Below are 17,155 nucleotides of genomic sequence, written 5' to 3'. Positions count from 1 at the left end.
AAGTGATAGATAAATTGTGCTGAGATTGAGAACATGGCTCATCCAAAGTGAAAAAGTAAAATTAGATTATCTTGCCCCACATACAAAGAAGAATTCCACTTGGATTAATAAGACCTAGATGTGAAAAGCTGCATTTTAAAATCTTCAAAGAGAAATTAAAGGGTAATATTACTATGAACTTGAGAAAGGAATTTCTTAAGCATAAAATGTATAAACCATGAATGAAAAGATTAATAAGTTTGACTACATTAAAATGAATGAATTTCATTAAAATGAAAATTTTCAGTGTTAGAGCAAGTAAAAACAACATGCAGACAGGAAGACAGGGTTAGCATTTTTATTTATTTTTAAAATAAATTTATTTTTTATTTATTTATTTTTGGCTGCGTTGGGTCTTTGTTGCTGTGTGCAGGCTTTCTCTAGTTGCAGTGAGCGGGGGCTACTCTTCGTTGTTGTCCGTGGGCTTCTCATTGCGGTGGCTTCTCTTGTTGCAGAGCACAGGCGCTAGGTGCGCAGACTTCAGTAGTTGTGGCACGCGGTCTCTAGAGCGCAGGCTCAGTAGTTGTGGCGGACGGGCATACTTGCTCCGCGGCATGTGGAATCTTCCCGGACCAGGGCTCGAACCCATATCCACTACATTGGCAGGCGGATTCTTAACCACTGTGCCACCAGGGAAGTACCAGCATTTTTAATTTATAAAGAATCCGTATAATCAGGTACAAAAACAAAGTATTGCTCGAATAATGGGCAAAGTAATAGAAAAACAGAATAAAAAACCTGAATGACCAGTAAGCATTATTATTTTATTATTATTTTTTTTAAAGAAGTTTTTTGTTTCGTTTTGGCCGTGCTGTGAGGCCTGTGGGATCTTAGTTCACTGACCAGGGATTGAACCCCGGCCCTCAACCCAGGCAACTGGCAGTGAAAGTGCAGAGTCCTAACCGCTGGACTGCTGGGGAATTTCCCCAGTAAGCATTTTTAAAGGATGCTCAACCTGATGATTCTCAGGGATCATGCTAATTAAGATATATTCTGTACTCATCAGATTGGCAAAAATTACGAGATCTCATATATCAGGTGAGAATACAGAGAAAGAGGACTCTCATATACTGGTAGTGACAGTATAAACTGGTAGAACCACTTTTGAGAGGAATTTGGCCTCTCACATTCCTCAAATTACCTGCAGAAGTAAATACTCTACCTCTCAGCAATTCCATTTCCTGGTTGGAGTCCTAGGAAAAACTTTTCCATAGATTCACAAGAGCACATTTGAAGCAGTGTTCATTGTAGGATTGTTTGTAGTGTTCAAAAATTGCAAGCACCTGATAACATAAATGAAATACTGCAGAGGAGCTAGGAGCTACAGTGAATGAAATAGAACTGTATGTATTGACAATAATAAATTCAAAAATATTCATGGTAATGAAGTACCAAATTTAAGAGAGTGTTGTCAGAGGTTAGAGGGTCAGGGAGGAGTAGCTGGGGGACTTTAGGTGCTTCAAAAGCAAAAATATTAACATTTGCTAAAACTGGATGATGGATACAGTGGTGTTCTCTATACCAGGCTATTCAGTTGAACTTTCTGTGTTGATAGAAATCTTCTGTAACTGCACTGTCTGATATGGCAGCACTTGAAATCTGGCCAGTGTGACTGAGGGATTGAATTTTTAATTTTATTAAATTTGAATTTAAATCCCCACTTGTGGCTGGTGCTGCTGTGTTGCTCTGTGCTTTTTAGTTAATACTGATCAAAACATACATTTTTTTTTTTTAACATCTTTACTGGAGTATAATTGCTTTACAATAGTGTCTTAGTTTCTGCTGTATAACAAAGTGAGTCAGCTCTACGTATACATATATCCCCATATCCCCTCCCTCTTGTGTCTCCCCCGCACCATCCCTATCCCACCCCTCTAGGTGGTCACAAAGCAAGAAGCTGATCTCCCTGTGCTATGAGCTGCTTCCCACTAGCTATCTATTTTACACTTGGTAGTGTATATATGTCCATGCCACTTTCTCACTTCGTCCCAGCTTACCCTTCCCCTTCGCCGTGTCCTCAAGTCCATTCTCTATGTCTGTGTCTTTATTCCTGTCCCACCCCTAGGTTCTTCAGAACCATTTTTTTCTTTTTTTAGATTCCATATATATGTGTTAGCATATGGTATTTGGACTCTAGGTCCATCCACCTCACTAAAATAACTCAATTTTGTTTCTTTTTATGGCTGAGTAATATTCCATTGCGTATACATGCCAGATCTTCTTTATCCATTCATCTGTCGATGGACACTTAGGTTGCTTCCAAGACATGGCTGTTGTAAATAGTGCTGCAATGAACATTGTGGTCCATGACTCTCTTTGAATTATGGTTTCCTCAGGGTATATGCCCAGTAGTGGGATTGCTGGGTCCTATGGTAGTTCTATTTTTAGTTTTATAAGGAACCTCCATACTGTTCTCCATAGTGGCTGTATCAATGTACCTTCCCACCAACAGTGCAAGAGGGTTCCCTTTTCTTCACACCCTCTCCAGCATTTATTGTTTGTAGATTTTTTGATGATGGCCATTCTGACTGGTGTGAGGTGATACCTCATTGTAGTTTTGATTTGCATTTCTCTAATGATTAGTGATGTTGAGCATCCTTTCACGTGTTTGTTGGCAATCTGTATATCTTCTTTGGAGAAATGTCTGTTTAGGTCTTCTGCCCATTTTTGGATTGGGTTGTTTGTTTTTTTGATATTGAGCTACATGAGCTGCTTGTAAATTTTGGAGATTAATCCTTTGTCAGTTGCTTCATTTGCAAATATTTTCTCCCATTCTAAGGGTTGTCTTTTCATCTTGCTTATGGTTTCCTTTGCTGTGCAAAAGCTTTTAAGTTTAATTAAGTCCCATTTATTTTTTTTTTGTTTTTATTTCCGTTTCTCTAGGAGGTGGGTCAAGACGGATCTTGCTGTGATTTATGCCATAGAGTGTTCTGCCTATGTTTTCCTCTAAGAGTTTTATCGTGTCTGGCCTTACATTTAGGTCTTTAATCCATTTTGAGTTTATTTTTGTATACGGTGTTAGGGAGTGTTCTAATTTCATTCTTTTACATACAGCTGTCCAGTTTTCCCAGCACCACTTATTGAAGAGGCTGTCTTTTCTCCATTGTATATTCTTGTCTCCTTTATCAAAGATAAGGTGACCATATGTGCGTGGGTTTATCTCTGGGCTTTCTATCCTATTCCATTGATCTATATTTCTGTTTTTGTGCCAGTACCATACTGTCTTGATTACTGTAGCTTTGTAGTATAGTCTGAAGTCAGGGAGCCTCATTTCTCCAGCTCCATTTTTCTTTCTCAAGATTGCTGTGACTATTAGGGGTCTTTTGTGTTTCCATACAAATTGTGAAATTTTTTGTTCTAGTTCTGTGAAAAATGCCATTGGTAGTTTGGTGTGGATTGCATTGCATCTGTAGATTACCTTGGGTAGTATAGTCATTTTCACAGTGTTGATTCTTCCAATCCAAGAACATGGTATTTCTCTCCATCTGTTTGTATCATCTTTAATTTCCTTCACCAGTGTTTTATAGTTTTCTGCATACAGGACTTTTGTATCCTTAGGTAGGTTTATTTCTAGGTATTTTATTCTTTTTGTTGCAATGGTAAATGGGAGTGTTTCCTTAATTTCTCTTTCAGATTTTTCATCATTAGTGTATAGGAATGCAAGCGATTTCATTGGCTAGCTCTAGTAGTTTTCTGGTAGCATCTTTAGGATTCTCTATGTTTAGTCTCATGCCATCTGCAAACAGTGACAGTTTTACTTCTTCTTTTCCAATTTGGATTCCTTTTGTTTCTTTATCTTCTCTGATTGCTGTGGCTAAAACATCCAAAACTATGCTGAATAATAGTGGTAAGAGTGAGCAACCTTGTCGTGTTCCTGATCTTAGTGGAAATTGTTTCAGGTTTTCACCTTTGAGAATGATGTTGGCTGTGGGTTTGTCATTCATGGCCTCTATTTTGTTGAGGTAAGTTTCCTCTGTGCCCACTTTCTGAAGGGTTTTTATCATAAATGTGTGTTGAATTTTATCAAAAGATTTTTCTACATCTATTGAGATGATCATATGGTTTTTATCCTTCAATTTGTTAACATGGTGTATCACATTGATTGATTTGCGTATATTGAAGAATCCTTGCATTCCTGGGATAAACCCCACTTGATCATGGTGTATGATCCTTTTAATGTGCTGTTGGATTCTGTTTGCTAGTATTTTGTTGAGGATTTTTGCATCTATATTGATCAGTGACATTGGCCTGTAGTTTTCTTTTTTTGTGACATCTTAGTCCGGTATCAGGGTGATGGTGGCCTAGTAGAATGAGTTTGGGAGTGTTTCTCCCTCTGCTATATTTTGGAAGAGTTTGAGAAGGATAGGTGTTAGCTCTTCTCTAAATGTTTGGTAGAATTTGCTTGTGTAGCCATCTGGTCCTGGCCTTTTGTTTGTTGGAAGATTTTTAATCACAGTTTCAATTTCAGTGCTTGTGATTGGTCTATTTATTTTTTCTGTTTCTTCCTGGTTCAGTCTTGGAAGGTTGTGTTTTTCTAAGAATTTGTCCATTTCTTCCAGGTTTTCCATTTTATTGGCATATAGTTGCTTCTAGTAATCCTTCATGATCCTTTGTATTTCTGCAGTGTCAGTTGTTACTTCTCCTTTTTCATTTCTAATTCTGTTGGTTTGTCTTTTCCCTTTTTTTCTTGTTGAGCCTGGCAATGTTTTATCAATTTTGTTTATCTTCTCAATGAATCAGCTTTTAGTTTTATTGATCTTCGCTATTGTTTCCTTCATTTCTTTTTCATTTATTTGTGATCTGATCTTTATGATTTTTTTCCTTCTGCTAACTTTGAGGGTTTTTTGTTCTTCTTTCTCTAATTGCTTTAGGTGTAAGTTTAGGTTGTTTACTTGAGATGTTTCTTGTTTCTTGAGGTAGGATTGTATTGCTATAAACTTCCCTCTTAGAACTGCTTTTGTTGCATCCCATAGGTTTTGGGTCGTTGTGTTTTCATTGTCATTTGTTTCTAGGTATTTTTTGATTTCCTCTTTGATTTCTTCAGTGATCTCTTGGTTATTTAGTAGTGTATTGTTTAGCCTCCATACATATCTTTTTAAAAGGAGGTGCTCAATGGCTTAGTAATTCTGCTTCCTAACAAACTCTTGCCAAAGTGCTTGTGAAGTCACTAAGTACCACACACTGGGTAACGTATAACAGGGATTTTACAGATATTTTTGTTTTCAAAATCTGTGTAATTCCTGACTTTAGGTAATTAATGGCCAGATACTACAAGTATGGAGAGTAAGGACTCCCTGGTTTCTGAGTTTAATGTAGTGAGATTTTGGATAATGAGGGTAAGGATCTATATTGTAACACTGATTTTAATAGGGAAAACCCTGGAAATAACCTAAATTTCCGTAATAGAAGAGTGGATAAAAAAATGTGACCTGTTGACGCAAGACTGTACCATGCTTGGATGGAATGAATTAGAGGTGATTTTCAGCTATTTAACTGTCATGGCATCAAAATCATCCAGTAAAAATGGCTGTTGTCCATATAGTCCTTTGTCCTCTGCTGTACCTTAATTGCCAAACCATGAGGAGGTCCTGGAGGAGTGGCTTGGGGCAGCACCTATTTACTAACTAGTATAGAAGCAGTTCATTAAAAAAACAACTAGTACTATTAGACCTTGGCTTATGTGGTAAACATAATTCTTCTTATATATATATATATCAATATAGAGGAGTTGCAAAGACCTATTGAGTGAAAAAATTAGGACGCAAACAAATACTTAAGTGTATCAGTTTACTAGTGCTGCCATAACACACTGGGTGGCTTAAAACAACAGAAATTGCTTGTTACCGTTGTGGAGACTAGAAGTCCAAAAGCAAGGTGTCGGCAGGACCATACTCTCTCTGAAAGATGTAGGGGAGTGATTCCTTGCCTCCTTCTCGCCTCTGGTCATCATTCCTTGGTGTTCTTTGGCTTACAGCTGCAACCAGCCTCTGCGTTGGTCTCACATGGCCTTTTCTCATGTACCTGTCTGTCTCTCCTCCTTCTCTTATAAGAACACCAGTCATATAGGATTTAGGGCCCACCCTAATCCAGTGTAATGTCATCTTAACTTGATTGTGTCTACAAAGACCCTATTTCCAAATAAGGTCACATTCACAGGTTTTGGGTGACATGAATTTGGAGGACACTATTCAACCTGATACAGTATAATACTGTTTATGTAAAGTAGAAAATATACAAAGGAATGCTGGTTTTTGGTTGTGTGTGTGTGTTTGTGTGTATACATACAAAGCATTTGAAATGGACGGGAAAGATATATACTGAACTCAAGATAGTGGTTGTCCCTCTTTGGGGGAGTAAAATGAGATTTTCATCTTAAAAAATAAAACATTAACGTTAACGTTAAATGTTAATGTTAAAATGTTAATGTCATTTGTGGGAGTATGGAAGTTCATTATTCTTTGTGCTTTTCTATATATATTTAATTTTTTAAAGAGTTGATATTATATAATATGTTACTGTATAATATTCTAGCCTTTGTAACATATGGAAGAGATATAGTCAATAAAAACAAATCCTATGGGGGGAAGAAGCTGAAAAGAAGACCTAGAACCACAAACAATTCTCATATACTTTTTGAAAAGGAAGATATTTTCAAATCCTTGAGGAGTTCCCTTCTACATGTTTGAGTTATTTTGGTGTAAAATGTTAAATGTATGTAATGTGTAATCAAGATGATAACAGTCTACAGCTATTAAACTGTATGGATGTTGAATACAAGAGGTGAGGAATTGTTTTTATAAGAACCAAATAAATAGGTCAAGAACTACAGCCAGGTTACCAAGAAAATTTTCTGTATGCTGCCTAGTATGCATTAATGTCCCCTGGGAAGCTGTGTGAGCTCTATAGCTAGTTATTTTTAATTTTTCTTAAACACTACCAGAATTTCCAGATAATGACTTATTTTTCACCGGAAGAAAAGACAGACCTTTATGTAAATGCCAAATTGGATTTCTGATTTTCATAGTAGCATCATAAGTTTACTATGTGGATACTCATTAAATATTTGTTGAATGTTAAATGAATAAGACTACTTTTATTCGAAACACTTCTTCCATCCAGTTACGTAGTAGACACACACAAGTAAACGTTAAGAACCAGTGACCTTGGTTTCAAATAAGGTGGCTTATGAGAATTTATTTCTAAACACAGGAGCCAAGAGAGAGGAGAAACCGAACTATGCTCAAGTGTGTGTGTGCTCAAGTGTGACCTTTTGAAAGACAGAGACTCCTCTCACTAGTAAAGTTGCCTAATGAGTGTCCTGGGTTAGTATTCCCTTGGAGACTTAGAGCAGTGGCCTTAACCTTGTTGGTCTTTACACTTAAAAATAGTTTAGGACACCAAATAATGACTTTATGTGTATTACTGTTCTCTACATTTACTGTATTGGAAATTAAAACTGACATATTTTTAAAATATTTGATTAGTTCATTTAGAAGTAATTATTATGATAATAAACCCCATTACATGTTAGCATCAGTAACATATTTTTATGAAAGTAACTATTTTCCACAAACAAAAGTTTAGCAGAAAGTGGCATTGTTTTACATTTTTGCCTTAGATTCTCATGTCTCCTTCTGTATTAAATTTGTTGTGCTATTAGACATGTTATGTAGCCTCTGGAAAGCTGAACTATACACTCACGAGAGAATGAGAGTGGAAAGTAATGTCTTGGTATTATTGTGAAAATAGTTTTGACCTTGAGAATGCTCCAGAAATGTCTCAGGGACCCCTAGAGGTCCCAGGACCACATTTTGAGAACTGCAGCCTTAGAGAGTAAATCAGAGGGACTGTGCATTGCATCATTCCTTTATAAAGATTCAACTGGCAAATCTCATTGTTCTGAGTATTTTCAGCTACTATCATTTGTTTTACACATAGGCTGTCTCTTCTAGTTGATTAAGGTCGTTATTAGTCATGAATAAATGGAAATGCTTAAAGTGTTACTTCGCAAACAGTACTCAACTACCATGTATTGGGCATTTGTACATGCCATCCTCCGAGTGGAGCCTCCGGCACAGGTCAGGGTTGGGTTATTTGTAATGGCGGATTCTAGGTGACATGGGTCTCTTGTCAAAGAGTTGAACTGCGTAAAAATCTGTTGTGGAGGCACTTATGGACACTTACATGAAGTTGAAGACAGTATTTCTTTACTTTTTAATGCTTATCTGCTTCCATGCCCCCTTTCTCATTTTTAATATTGTTTGGAATTTGCAGGGAGGCAGACTTAGCAGAGAAATATTTATTTTATCTTAGCAAAGAATTAAGGTCAACCATATTATTTAGATTTAATTATATTTTCCTCATTTCATGAATTATAATTGTGGGTTTTTGGGGGGGGTTGTTGTTGTTTAGTAGTCCATATTTTCCTTCCTTGACTTTATCTGGCTGTTATTGTTTTGTTGTCATTACGGTGGTGAGGAGGGGCAGCTAAGCACTTACATGTGTGGTGGTTTGTTTTTTCCCCAGACATAGTGCATGGGTGGTTCATGCTGAGTCTTTGCATACTTAAAAGTCTTCACTTTTCTGTATCCTTGTGTGGTAGCTTCTCTAGATATAGAATTCTAGAATGATAATCTATTCCTCAAAAATTTGTAGACATTGTTCTGTTGTCCTTCAGATATATAGTGTTCAAGATGAGAAATCTTATGTTAGTCTACCTTTCTTTCTTTTGGTGATAACATGTTTCTTCTCTCTAGAAGCCAATAGATTTTGGCATGTTTCTTCTGTCTAGAAGCCAATGGATTTTCTCATATACTGTTGATTCAGAAATCTTATCAGACTAAATTTTGATTTTTTTTCAATATTTTTGCTTAAAGTGTTGCAAGTTTCTCTTTCCCTCAAAGAAATTTTCTGTTACTAATTTTTCTTTTTAAAAAAAAATTTTTTTAATAAATTTATTTATTTTATTTATTTATTGTTTTTGGCTGTGTTGGGTCTTCGTTGCTGCACGCAGGCTTCCTCTAGTTGCGGCGAGTGTGGACTCCTCTTCGTTGCAGTGTGCAGGCTTCTCATTGCGGTGGCTTCTCTTGTTGCGGAGCATGGGCTCTCGGTGCGTGGGCTTCAGTAGTTGTGGCTCATGGGCTCTAGAGTGCAGCCTCAGTAGTTGTGGCACACGGGCCTAGGTGCTCTGTGGCATGTGGGATCTTCCCGGACCAGGGCTCGAACCAGTGTCCCCTGCATTGGCAGGCGGATTCTTAACCACTGTGCCACCAGGGAAGCCCTATTACTAATTTTTCTCTTTTGCTTCTACAGTTCTCCCTTGGTATCGGCGGGAGGTTGGTTCCAGGACCCGCCGTGGATACCCAAACCCACAGATTGTCAAGTCCCATAGTTGGCCCTCAGTATCTGCGGATGCAACCTGCGGATACGGAGGGCTGACTGTATACTTACTGAAAAAAATATCCACATATAAATGGACCCATGCAGTTCAAACCCATGTTGTTCAAGGGTCGATTTTAGTCTATTCCTTCTGGAACTCTTATTAGGTATATACTGAATCTCCACTTTTCTCTTATATTTTGTCTTTTTGCCTTATACTGCTGTTGTCTGAGGGAACTTCTCAGTTTTGTGTTTCACATCCCAAGTTCTGTTTTCCATAGCGCCCATTCTGCTAATTTCTCTCTCTTTTCTTTTTTTTAAAAATTTTATTTTATTTATTTGGCTGCGTTGGGTCTTCGTTGCTGCACGCGGGCTTTCTCTAGTTGTGGCGAGTGGGAGTTACTCTTCGTTGCGGTACATGGGCTTCTCATTTCAGTGGCTTCTCTTGTGGAGCATGGGCTCTAGGCACATGGGCTTCAGTAGTTGCGGCACACGGGGTCAGCAGTTGTGGGTCACGGGCTCTAGAGCGCAGGCTCAGTAGTTGTGGCACCCGGGCTTAGTTGCTCCACAGCATGTGGGATCTTCCCGGACCAGGGCTCGAACCCGTGTCCCCTGCATTGGCAGGCGGATTCTTAACCACTGCGCCACCAGAGAAGCCCTCCTCTCTCTCTTTTAAGTCTCAGTCATCATATTTTTAATCTTCAGTAGCCTTTCTTCATTCTGTGATTCTCATTTTTCATAGTAGCCTGTTCTTATTTTATGGATACAGTATTCTGTCAACTCTCACCAAAGATACTAATTAGAATTTCAAAAACTTTTCCCCAGCCTCTTAAATTATCTTTGTTTAATTGGGGGTCTGTTTGTTCTGCTTGTTTAGTTTCACATTTATTCATTTTCTTATTATTTGTTTATTTAATAAACTTTTAATTATGAACACATTAAATGTAAACATAATTGGAAAAAATAGTATAATGAATCCCCATGGATTCATCAACATTCTTCTGTTCTCATTTCATCTACCCACCCCACCCCCTCTGCCTTTTATATTTTGGCTAAAATCTATTTTTTTAATCTTGTAAATCATATATATATATATAAAATTTCATTTGTGGGTATTTAAGCATGTCACTTTGATAAATATAGGCATAAAAAAATAAACATAATACCATTATCACATCCAACAAAACCAACGATATTTTATTTTATTTTATTTATTTTTTTAAATAAATTTATTTTATTTATTTATTTTTGGCTGCATTATGTCTTTGTTGCTGTGCAGGCTTTCCCTAGTTTCGACGAGCAGGGGCTACTCTTCGTTGCGGTGCCCGCGGCCTTCTCATTGCGGTGGCTTCTTGTGTTGCGGAGCACGGGCTCTAGGTGCACGGGCTTCAGTAGTTATGGCACGTGGGCTCAGCATTTGTGGCTCGCGGGCTCTAGAGCACAGGCTCAGTAATTGTGGCTCACGGGCTCTAGAGTGCAGGCTCAGTAGTTGTGGCGCACAGGCTTAGTTGCTCCGCGGCATGTGGGATCTTTCCAGACCAGGGATTGAACCTGTGTCCCCTGCATTGGCAGGCAGATTCTTAACCACTGTGCCACCAGGGAAGCCCAACAATATTTTTAAAATACCTACTAATATTCAGTTTTCTCTCAATTATCTTTAAAATGTCTTCCTTGAGTTGGTTGGTTTGAATGAGTTTCCAAAGCATTTAGTTCTTGACTGTTATCTGTAACAGTCTCTTCCTCTCCCACCTTATTACACCATTTATTTTTTGTAGAAACTGACTTATTTGTTTAGTAGAATTTCATACATTTGGCTTTGGCTGATTATATCATTGTGTTATTTATCATGTTCTTCTGTCCTCTGTATTTCATATATGCTGGCAATTAGAACAGAGGCTTGATTAGATTCACCGTATCTTTTTCACTGTTGGATTTCTCTACTTTTTGGTGGCTTCTTGTCCATTCATAGTTATAAATGAAAGTCTAGATTCACTTATTTTAAAAGGTGGTGAGACCCCCTTTGGAAGGTGTGAATGATGGAGGTCTGCTGTGCTCTACAGGGGGGCTTATCTTCTCAGTGGAGAGGGCGGGAATCAGCCAGAAGTCTTGTCCTTTTTCAGGCATGGATGGAAAGAATGTGGCTCATTGGCTTCATGCGTCAAGGAGAAAAGAAGTAGGGTGACCTCGATGGAAGAGAACGAGGAGTTCTGGTGCCAGATGAGCCTGTTGGTTTTTGTGCATTTTGCCTCCTTCTTTGTGGCAACCCAGCCTTGGCTGCTGTGCTGCCCAGTTTTTCTGTCTCTGATGCCCATGTTACAAGTCTGTGGAACTCGCCAACTGAAGCTAGACAGTTTTTGCTTACCAAGGCCTGGAGGTGAGCACCAGAGCTGGAGCAGAGCATGGGCGCATCTCTTCTTGAAGATCTTGCCTTATTTGCATTCTTGGCCTCTCCTTGACCCAAGGGTAGAGATTTTCTGTGGTTGTTACGATAGCTCCACTTTTTCAAGAGACTCCTCGGTTTTCTTATTTTTGCTTTCAAACTACTGACCTCTGATGGTTTTTCTGTCAGACATGTTCTATGTGCCATACCTTTTTAAATATAGCTCCTTTTTGTCTACTAATGATAGCATCGTCTGTTTTGTTTTTCTTTTATATTTAAGAAGGAAGAAGAAGAAAAATACATCAGCACAGTTTCACTATCGTGAACTGAAATTCTCACAGTTTACTTTTATATACTGTTTAACTCACCTTCAGAGCAAAGCCACAGCTTGTCAGAAATTGTAGACATGGATAATCCCTTTTTCCCTAAAGCAATCATATTTACTTAAACTTTTCTTCCCTATTACAGATGTTAAAAAATATTACTTGGTATTCAGAACGGGTTTTAACTGAAATTTCACTGGGGAGTCTCCTGATACTGGTTGTAATAAGAACTATTCAGTACAACATGACAAGGACACGAGTAAGTATTCCGTAGCTATTTTTCTACCTTTATACATACAGTACGATGAAGACTATAGTTTAAAGCAATCTCAATATTTAGAGTGCTAACGTTCTCATGGAATATGGTGGAAAAATATAGACCAACATATAGTTACTGTATTATGATCCTAAGGTAATGTTTAAAGTGTCTGCTTCTTAATATTTCATAGGTGGTATGATCAGAGATATTTTACATGTAATAGAAAATAAGCAGTGGAGCACATTTAGATAAAAGATGTTGTATGTCTTTGCTGGACTGATAAAACTGATTTACCTTTTAAAAGTAGCAACAGCAAACTGTAAGAAGATACAAGCACAAGAAAATATGAATTCAGATGGGAAAGAAATGGAGAAAAAGAGAATACTTTAAAGAGTAAAAGGAAAATTTCAACTAGATTGTATTTGCTATGCCTGGGAGCAAATTTCAGTTCCAGTCACTAGAGAAGCAATATACAGAATTCATAGCTAAGAGAAGTGGTCAAATTTACTGCACCATCTTCAGTTATGCCCCTCTGGGAAGCTAACATAGGTTAGCCTTTCCACAATCTTTTATCTGAAACTCTTGGAGCCACATATGTTTTAGCACGGAGAATTTTTTGATTTTAGGAAGATAATTATAGTTTGTGTGCTACACTATACGTAACCATGAGGTTCTGGAGCCGCGCACTGTAACTAAACATTAATATTTCTGCAGCAAGATAGTTCAGTATTCTCCAGGGTGGGCTTAATGAAGACCATAAATAGCATCATTATCTTTTGTGCCAGATGTTGGTTCCAAACTAGCGGTGAAAAAACTTTGGATTTTCAGTGCTTTATGGATTTTGGAATTAGAGAAAACAGACTGTGGATCTGCACTTTCTAAAATCAGTGACAATTGAGTTTACATTTGCTTCTAGTTAACCTTGCTTAAAATGTCGAGAAGACTCGATGTATGTTTTAAACTTGCTGTTTTCTGACAGGACAAGTACCTTCACACAAATTGTTTGGCAGCTTTAGCAAATATGTCGGCACAGTTTCGTTCTCTCCATCAGTATGCTGCCCAGAGGATCATCAGGTAAATATGAGCTTTAAAAGAAATGCTGATTTTTGCCTTTTAGCTGGCCTATTGAAAAGGATACTGTGGTGGTCCCTTTTAAAATGCTTTCTGCAAGGAATATCACATTTTCCTACTTATTTTTTATCACCTTCTTGTCTGGCTGAAAATACCTTGTTCTGCTTTGTTTTCTAACCCAAGGTTTTCTATCAAAGTTAATTGTATTTGCTTTCAACCTTTTTATAAAATCTAGTTTTAAGATTTGTGTGTTAGCCTTTTACAGCAGAGCAGGTCTATGTCTTAGTAATGCAAACTAAATCTTAATTCACATATTTGCCGAGCATTTTATAGAGCATCACTCTACCCTTTTCAAAAGCAGTTATCTGTTTTAGAGAATTCTTTCCATGGCAGTTAACCATTGTATTAGTTTCCCAATGCTGCTGTAACAAATTACCACAAATTAATGGCTTAAAGCAACACAAATTTATTATACAATTCTGTAGGTTAGAAGTTCAGCAGGGGTCTTACCAGGCTAGAATCAAGATGTCAGTAGGGCTGCATTCCCTTCTGGAGGCTCTAGAGGAGAGTCTCTTTCCTTGCCTTTTCCAGCTGCTAGAAGCTGCCCGCATTCCTTGGCTCATGGCCCCTTCCTTTCCTTTCAAAGCCAGCAACAGTAGGTTGTTGAGTTCTCCTCACGTCTTATGACTCTGACTTCCTCTTCTACTGTGAGGATCCTTGTGAATGCCTTGGCCCTACCTGAATAATCCAGGATGATCTACCCATTTCAAGGTCCTTAGCTGAATCACAACCACAGCAGAGTCCCGTTTGTCATGTAAGGTAACATATTCATAGGTTCATGGAAGTTAGGATATGGATATTTTGGGGGAGCCATTATTCTGCCTGTCAGAACATCACCAGAAACTCCCGTCCCTTACCTGTTCTTTGCCAAAGGCACAATCTTTAAGGTTAGGAAAGCTAATTAACAAATGAATGAATGACTGTCATTTGCAGGATTTAACAAATATGGTTACTTTTTGGTCTTCAGGTGGGTGCTCAGTATTGCCCTAGCAGCTCTCAAGTAGAACATTTTTTATGTAGTCAGTGACATTAGATCGTTTCTTTTAATTCTTGCTTTTGGGGCAATGCAGCTCTGATAATTAGTTGTTGTCTTCCAGTCATTGGTGGTTATCACAACTCCATATCACTTTTAAACTCTGATCTCACTTTCCATCCTTTGGTTAGAGACATTTATTGACCTGGGCTCATTTTTAACAATCAGTTAGAATTAACTTACGTTCTTAGTCTGTTTATTTATCCTCAGAATTTAGCACAGGATATTTTCCTTTGACTCACTGTTTACTTTAATCATACATTATTTTGGATTTCTTTGTTTGTTTGTTTGTACTTGAGAGATTGTCCAGTTGACTGACTTTGAACTAACGCGGACTTCGTGATTAAAAGTAAACATGGTGTCTCCTCATACCTCAGATTCTTCCAGGTGTTCTGAAGAGCCTTTAGTTTCTAAAAATTGACCTTTGTCACCATGCTTTATTTCAGCATGACAGGTGTAATGATATCTGTGCTGCTTCATGTTCTATTTTTCTTTGTGTGTATGTGGAGTTTTATAATGGTTTTAGGAAGATTTCATAACAAAATTTTCCTCAACTGATACATAAACATTTGGACTGTTCAATATGAAAATGCCAGATGAACTGGTTCAGAATTTAAGTTCTGATAAAATGATTTAAGTAAGATTAAATAAAAATTTTCTAGGTGTCAGAGTTGGAAAAAATGCAAATTAAGCATTGTGCCCAATTTTCTGTGATGACTGAAGTAGAAAACCAATAGTATTTGGAGAAATAAGAAATGTAATTTGGATTTGTGATTTGAGACTATTTAGATCAAGTTTATCATCATTAAGGAATAATGCTTTACTTCAGTTTTATTGGAGCTTTTTTTTTTTTTTAATAAATTTATTTACTTATTTATTTATTTATTTTTGGCTGTGTTGGGTCTTCGTTTCTGTGTGTGGGCTTCCTCTAGTTGCGGCAAGCGGGGGCCACTCTTCATCGTGGTGCGCGGGCCTCTCACTATCGTGGCCTCTCTTGTTGCGGAGCACAGGCTCCAGATGCGCAGGCTCAGTAGTTGTGGCTCACCGGCCCAGTTGCTCCGCGGCATGTGGGATCTTCCCAGACCAGGCCTCGAACCCGTGTCCCCTACATTGGCAGGTGGATTCTCAACCACTGCACCACCAGGGAAGCCCTATTGGAGCTTTATTTAGCATTTAGTGAGGAACTGTGTTATGCAGTGCAGGGAGTATCAAAATTAGTTATAAAAATTCCTACCCTTACATAGCTTGTAATTCAATAGCCGAGATAAGGCAAAGACCAACATATGTCATACCTAGCAGAATGTAGTAAATATTAGAATGAAAGAAAAATTCCTGTGGTGAGGGCAAGTGGTTGGTTCAGAGAATGGTGAGGTCACATCTCATTGAGAAATCAGGCAAGGTGAGTAGAGAGAGACGGCTCTAGAGACTGGCCTGATAGGGGAAAGCATCAACCAGACAAACCAAAACAAAACAAGAGGGGGTGTGGTGAGAGAGCATGGTTTATATTTAGAAAATAACCAGTCCATTCAGTTGGCATGTTGTGGACCAGTACAAGGATTATAGGAGAGAAGCCTGAAAGAACCAGCTGGGGCCTCCTTGTGGAGGGGCTAAGCTGTTAGATCCACAGTTTAGGATAATGGAAAGAATAGAAAGAAAAGAAGGTGTCACCTTTTCTACCGACAAAAAAGAAAATGTCAGTGAATGAGTTGTAAATGGATTTGAAAAGAAATACTTTAATGTAAATGCCTGGAGTTATCAGCTTCAGCAGATGATATTGGTCTGTTGTTTGTCACACTGAGGGCCGTGCAGTTCGCAAAGTTCCCCAGTACTGCCGGTGCTTCTGGTCCAAGCGCCACAGTGGAGTAGCCAGTGTGGACCAGAGCATCGCATCATGCGGGAGGGAGCTTGTTAGAAAGGCAGAGCGTTGGCCTGGTTTCAGATCTGCTGAATCAGAATCTTCCATTTTAACAAGATCCCTGAAAGATTTGTACATGCATTAAAGTTGAGAAAGTACTTTGAGTTTGGGCCTGGAAATCAAGATTAATAAACACTTAGAAAACACTCGTGTTGAATTGGAAGTGGGGGCCAGCGTTTTTGTATCTTGAGGAAACTCATTTTCTACTAAATGTTTGTGTTTAGGGTATAAAATTGTAAAGTATAATAAGGAATGCATAACCAAAAACTGTTTAGATACACAGAAGATTTATTATAGCAGCACAACTCAAGATTCACCAGATGCTCTAGTAACTCCTTCAAATGAGAAGTAATTAGTTTTCATATACACGGTTTCTAAATCCTTTTTTAGGAAGAGACTACACAATTTTGTAGCTGTCATTTGCAAAACTTAGAGGAGCCAATATTTCATGTGATCTTCAACAAAATGCAAAACAGAGTAACATGTTTCATTGCTGTGCAAGTAGGATGTGAATAAAGCTTTAAAAAGTCTTCTTAGTTGGACATAAATGTATGGAATGATTTCATATGGTGTCTAAGCTGTTGTTTCATATTAAATGGCACTGTGTCTTCCACAAACTCTTGGTATTCTAGAAAAATCACAGACATACGTGATATAGGTTTTGCTCACCTATGAAATTTTTTGAATATGCTGTAAG

The 17,155-nt window shown here is 38.0% G+C and overlaps 1 protein-coding gene across 3 annotated transcripts in view; it reads left to right on the top strand.

Annotated features, from left to right (window-relative positions):
• Positions 1-17,155, top strand: part of DYM (dymeclin) — a 385,877-nt gene that overhangs the window by 160,529 nt on the left and 208,193 nt on the right. For all 3 annotated transcript variants that reach the window (XM_068563053.1, XM_068563051.1, XM_068563052.1), the window contains exons 12-13: positions 12,266-12,379; positions 13,359-13,453. In XM_068563053.1, the coding sequence (XP_068419154.1) occupies positions 12,266-12,379; positions 13,359-13,453 (209 nt within the window). The remainder of the gene's footprint in view (positions 1-12,265; positions 12,380-13,358; positions 13,454-17,155) is intronic.

This window comes from Eschrichtius robustus, chromosome 14 (assembly GCF_028021215.1).
Source record: "Eschrichtius robustus isolate mEscRob2 chromosome 14, mEscRob2.pri, whole genome shotgun sequence".
Taxonomy (NCBI): Eukaryota; Metazoa; Chordata; class Mammalia; order Artiodactyla; family Eschrichtiidae; genus Eschrichtius; species Eschrichtius robustus.
The sequence above is the reverse complement of the archived record's forward strand: the minus strand, read 5'-3'. Positions and strand labels throughout refer to the sequence as shown.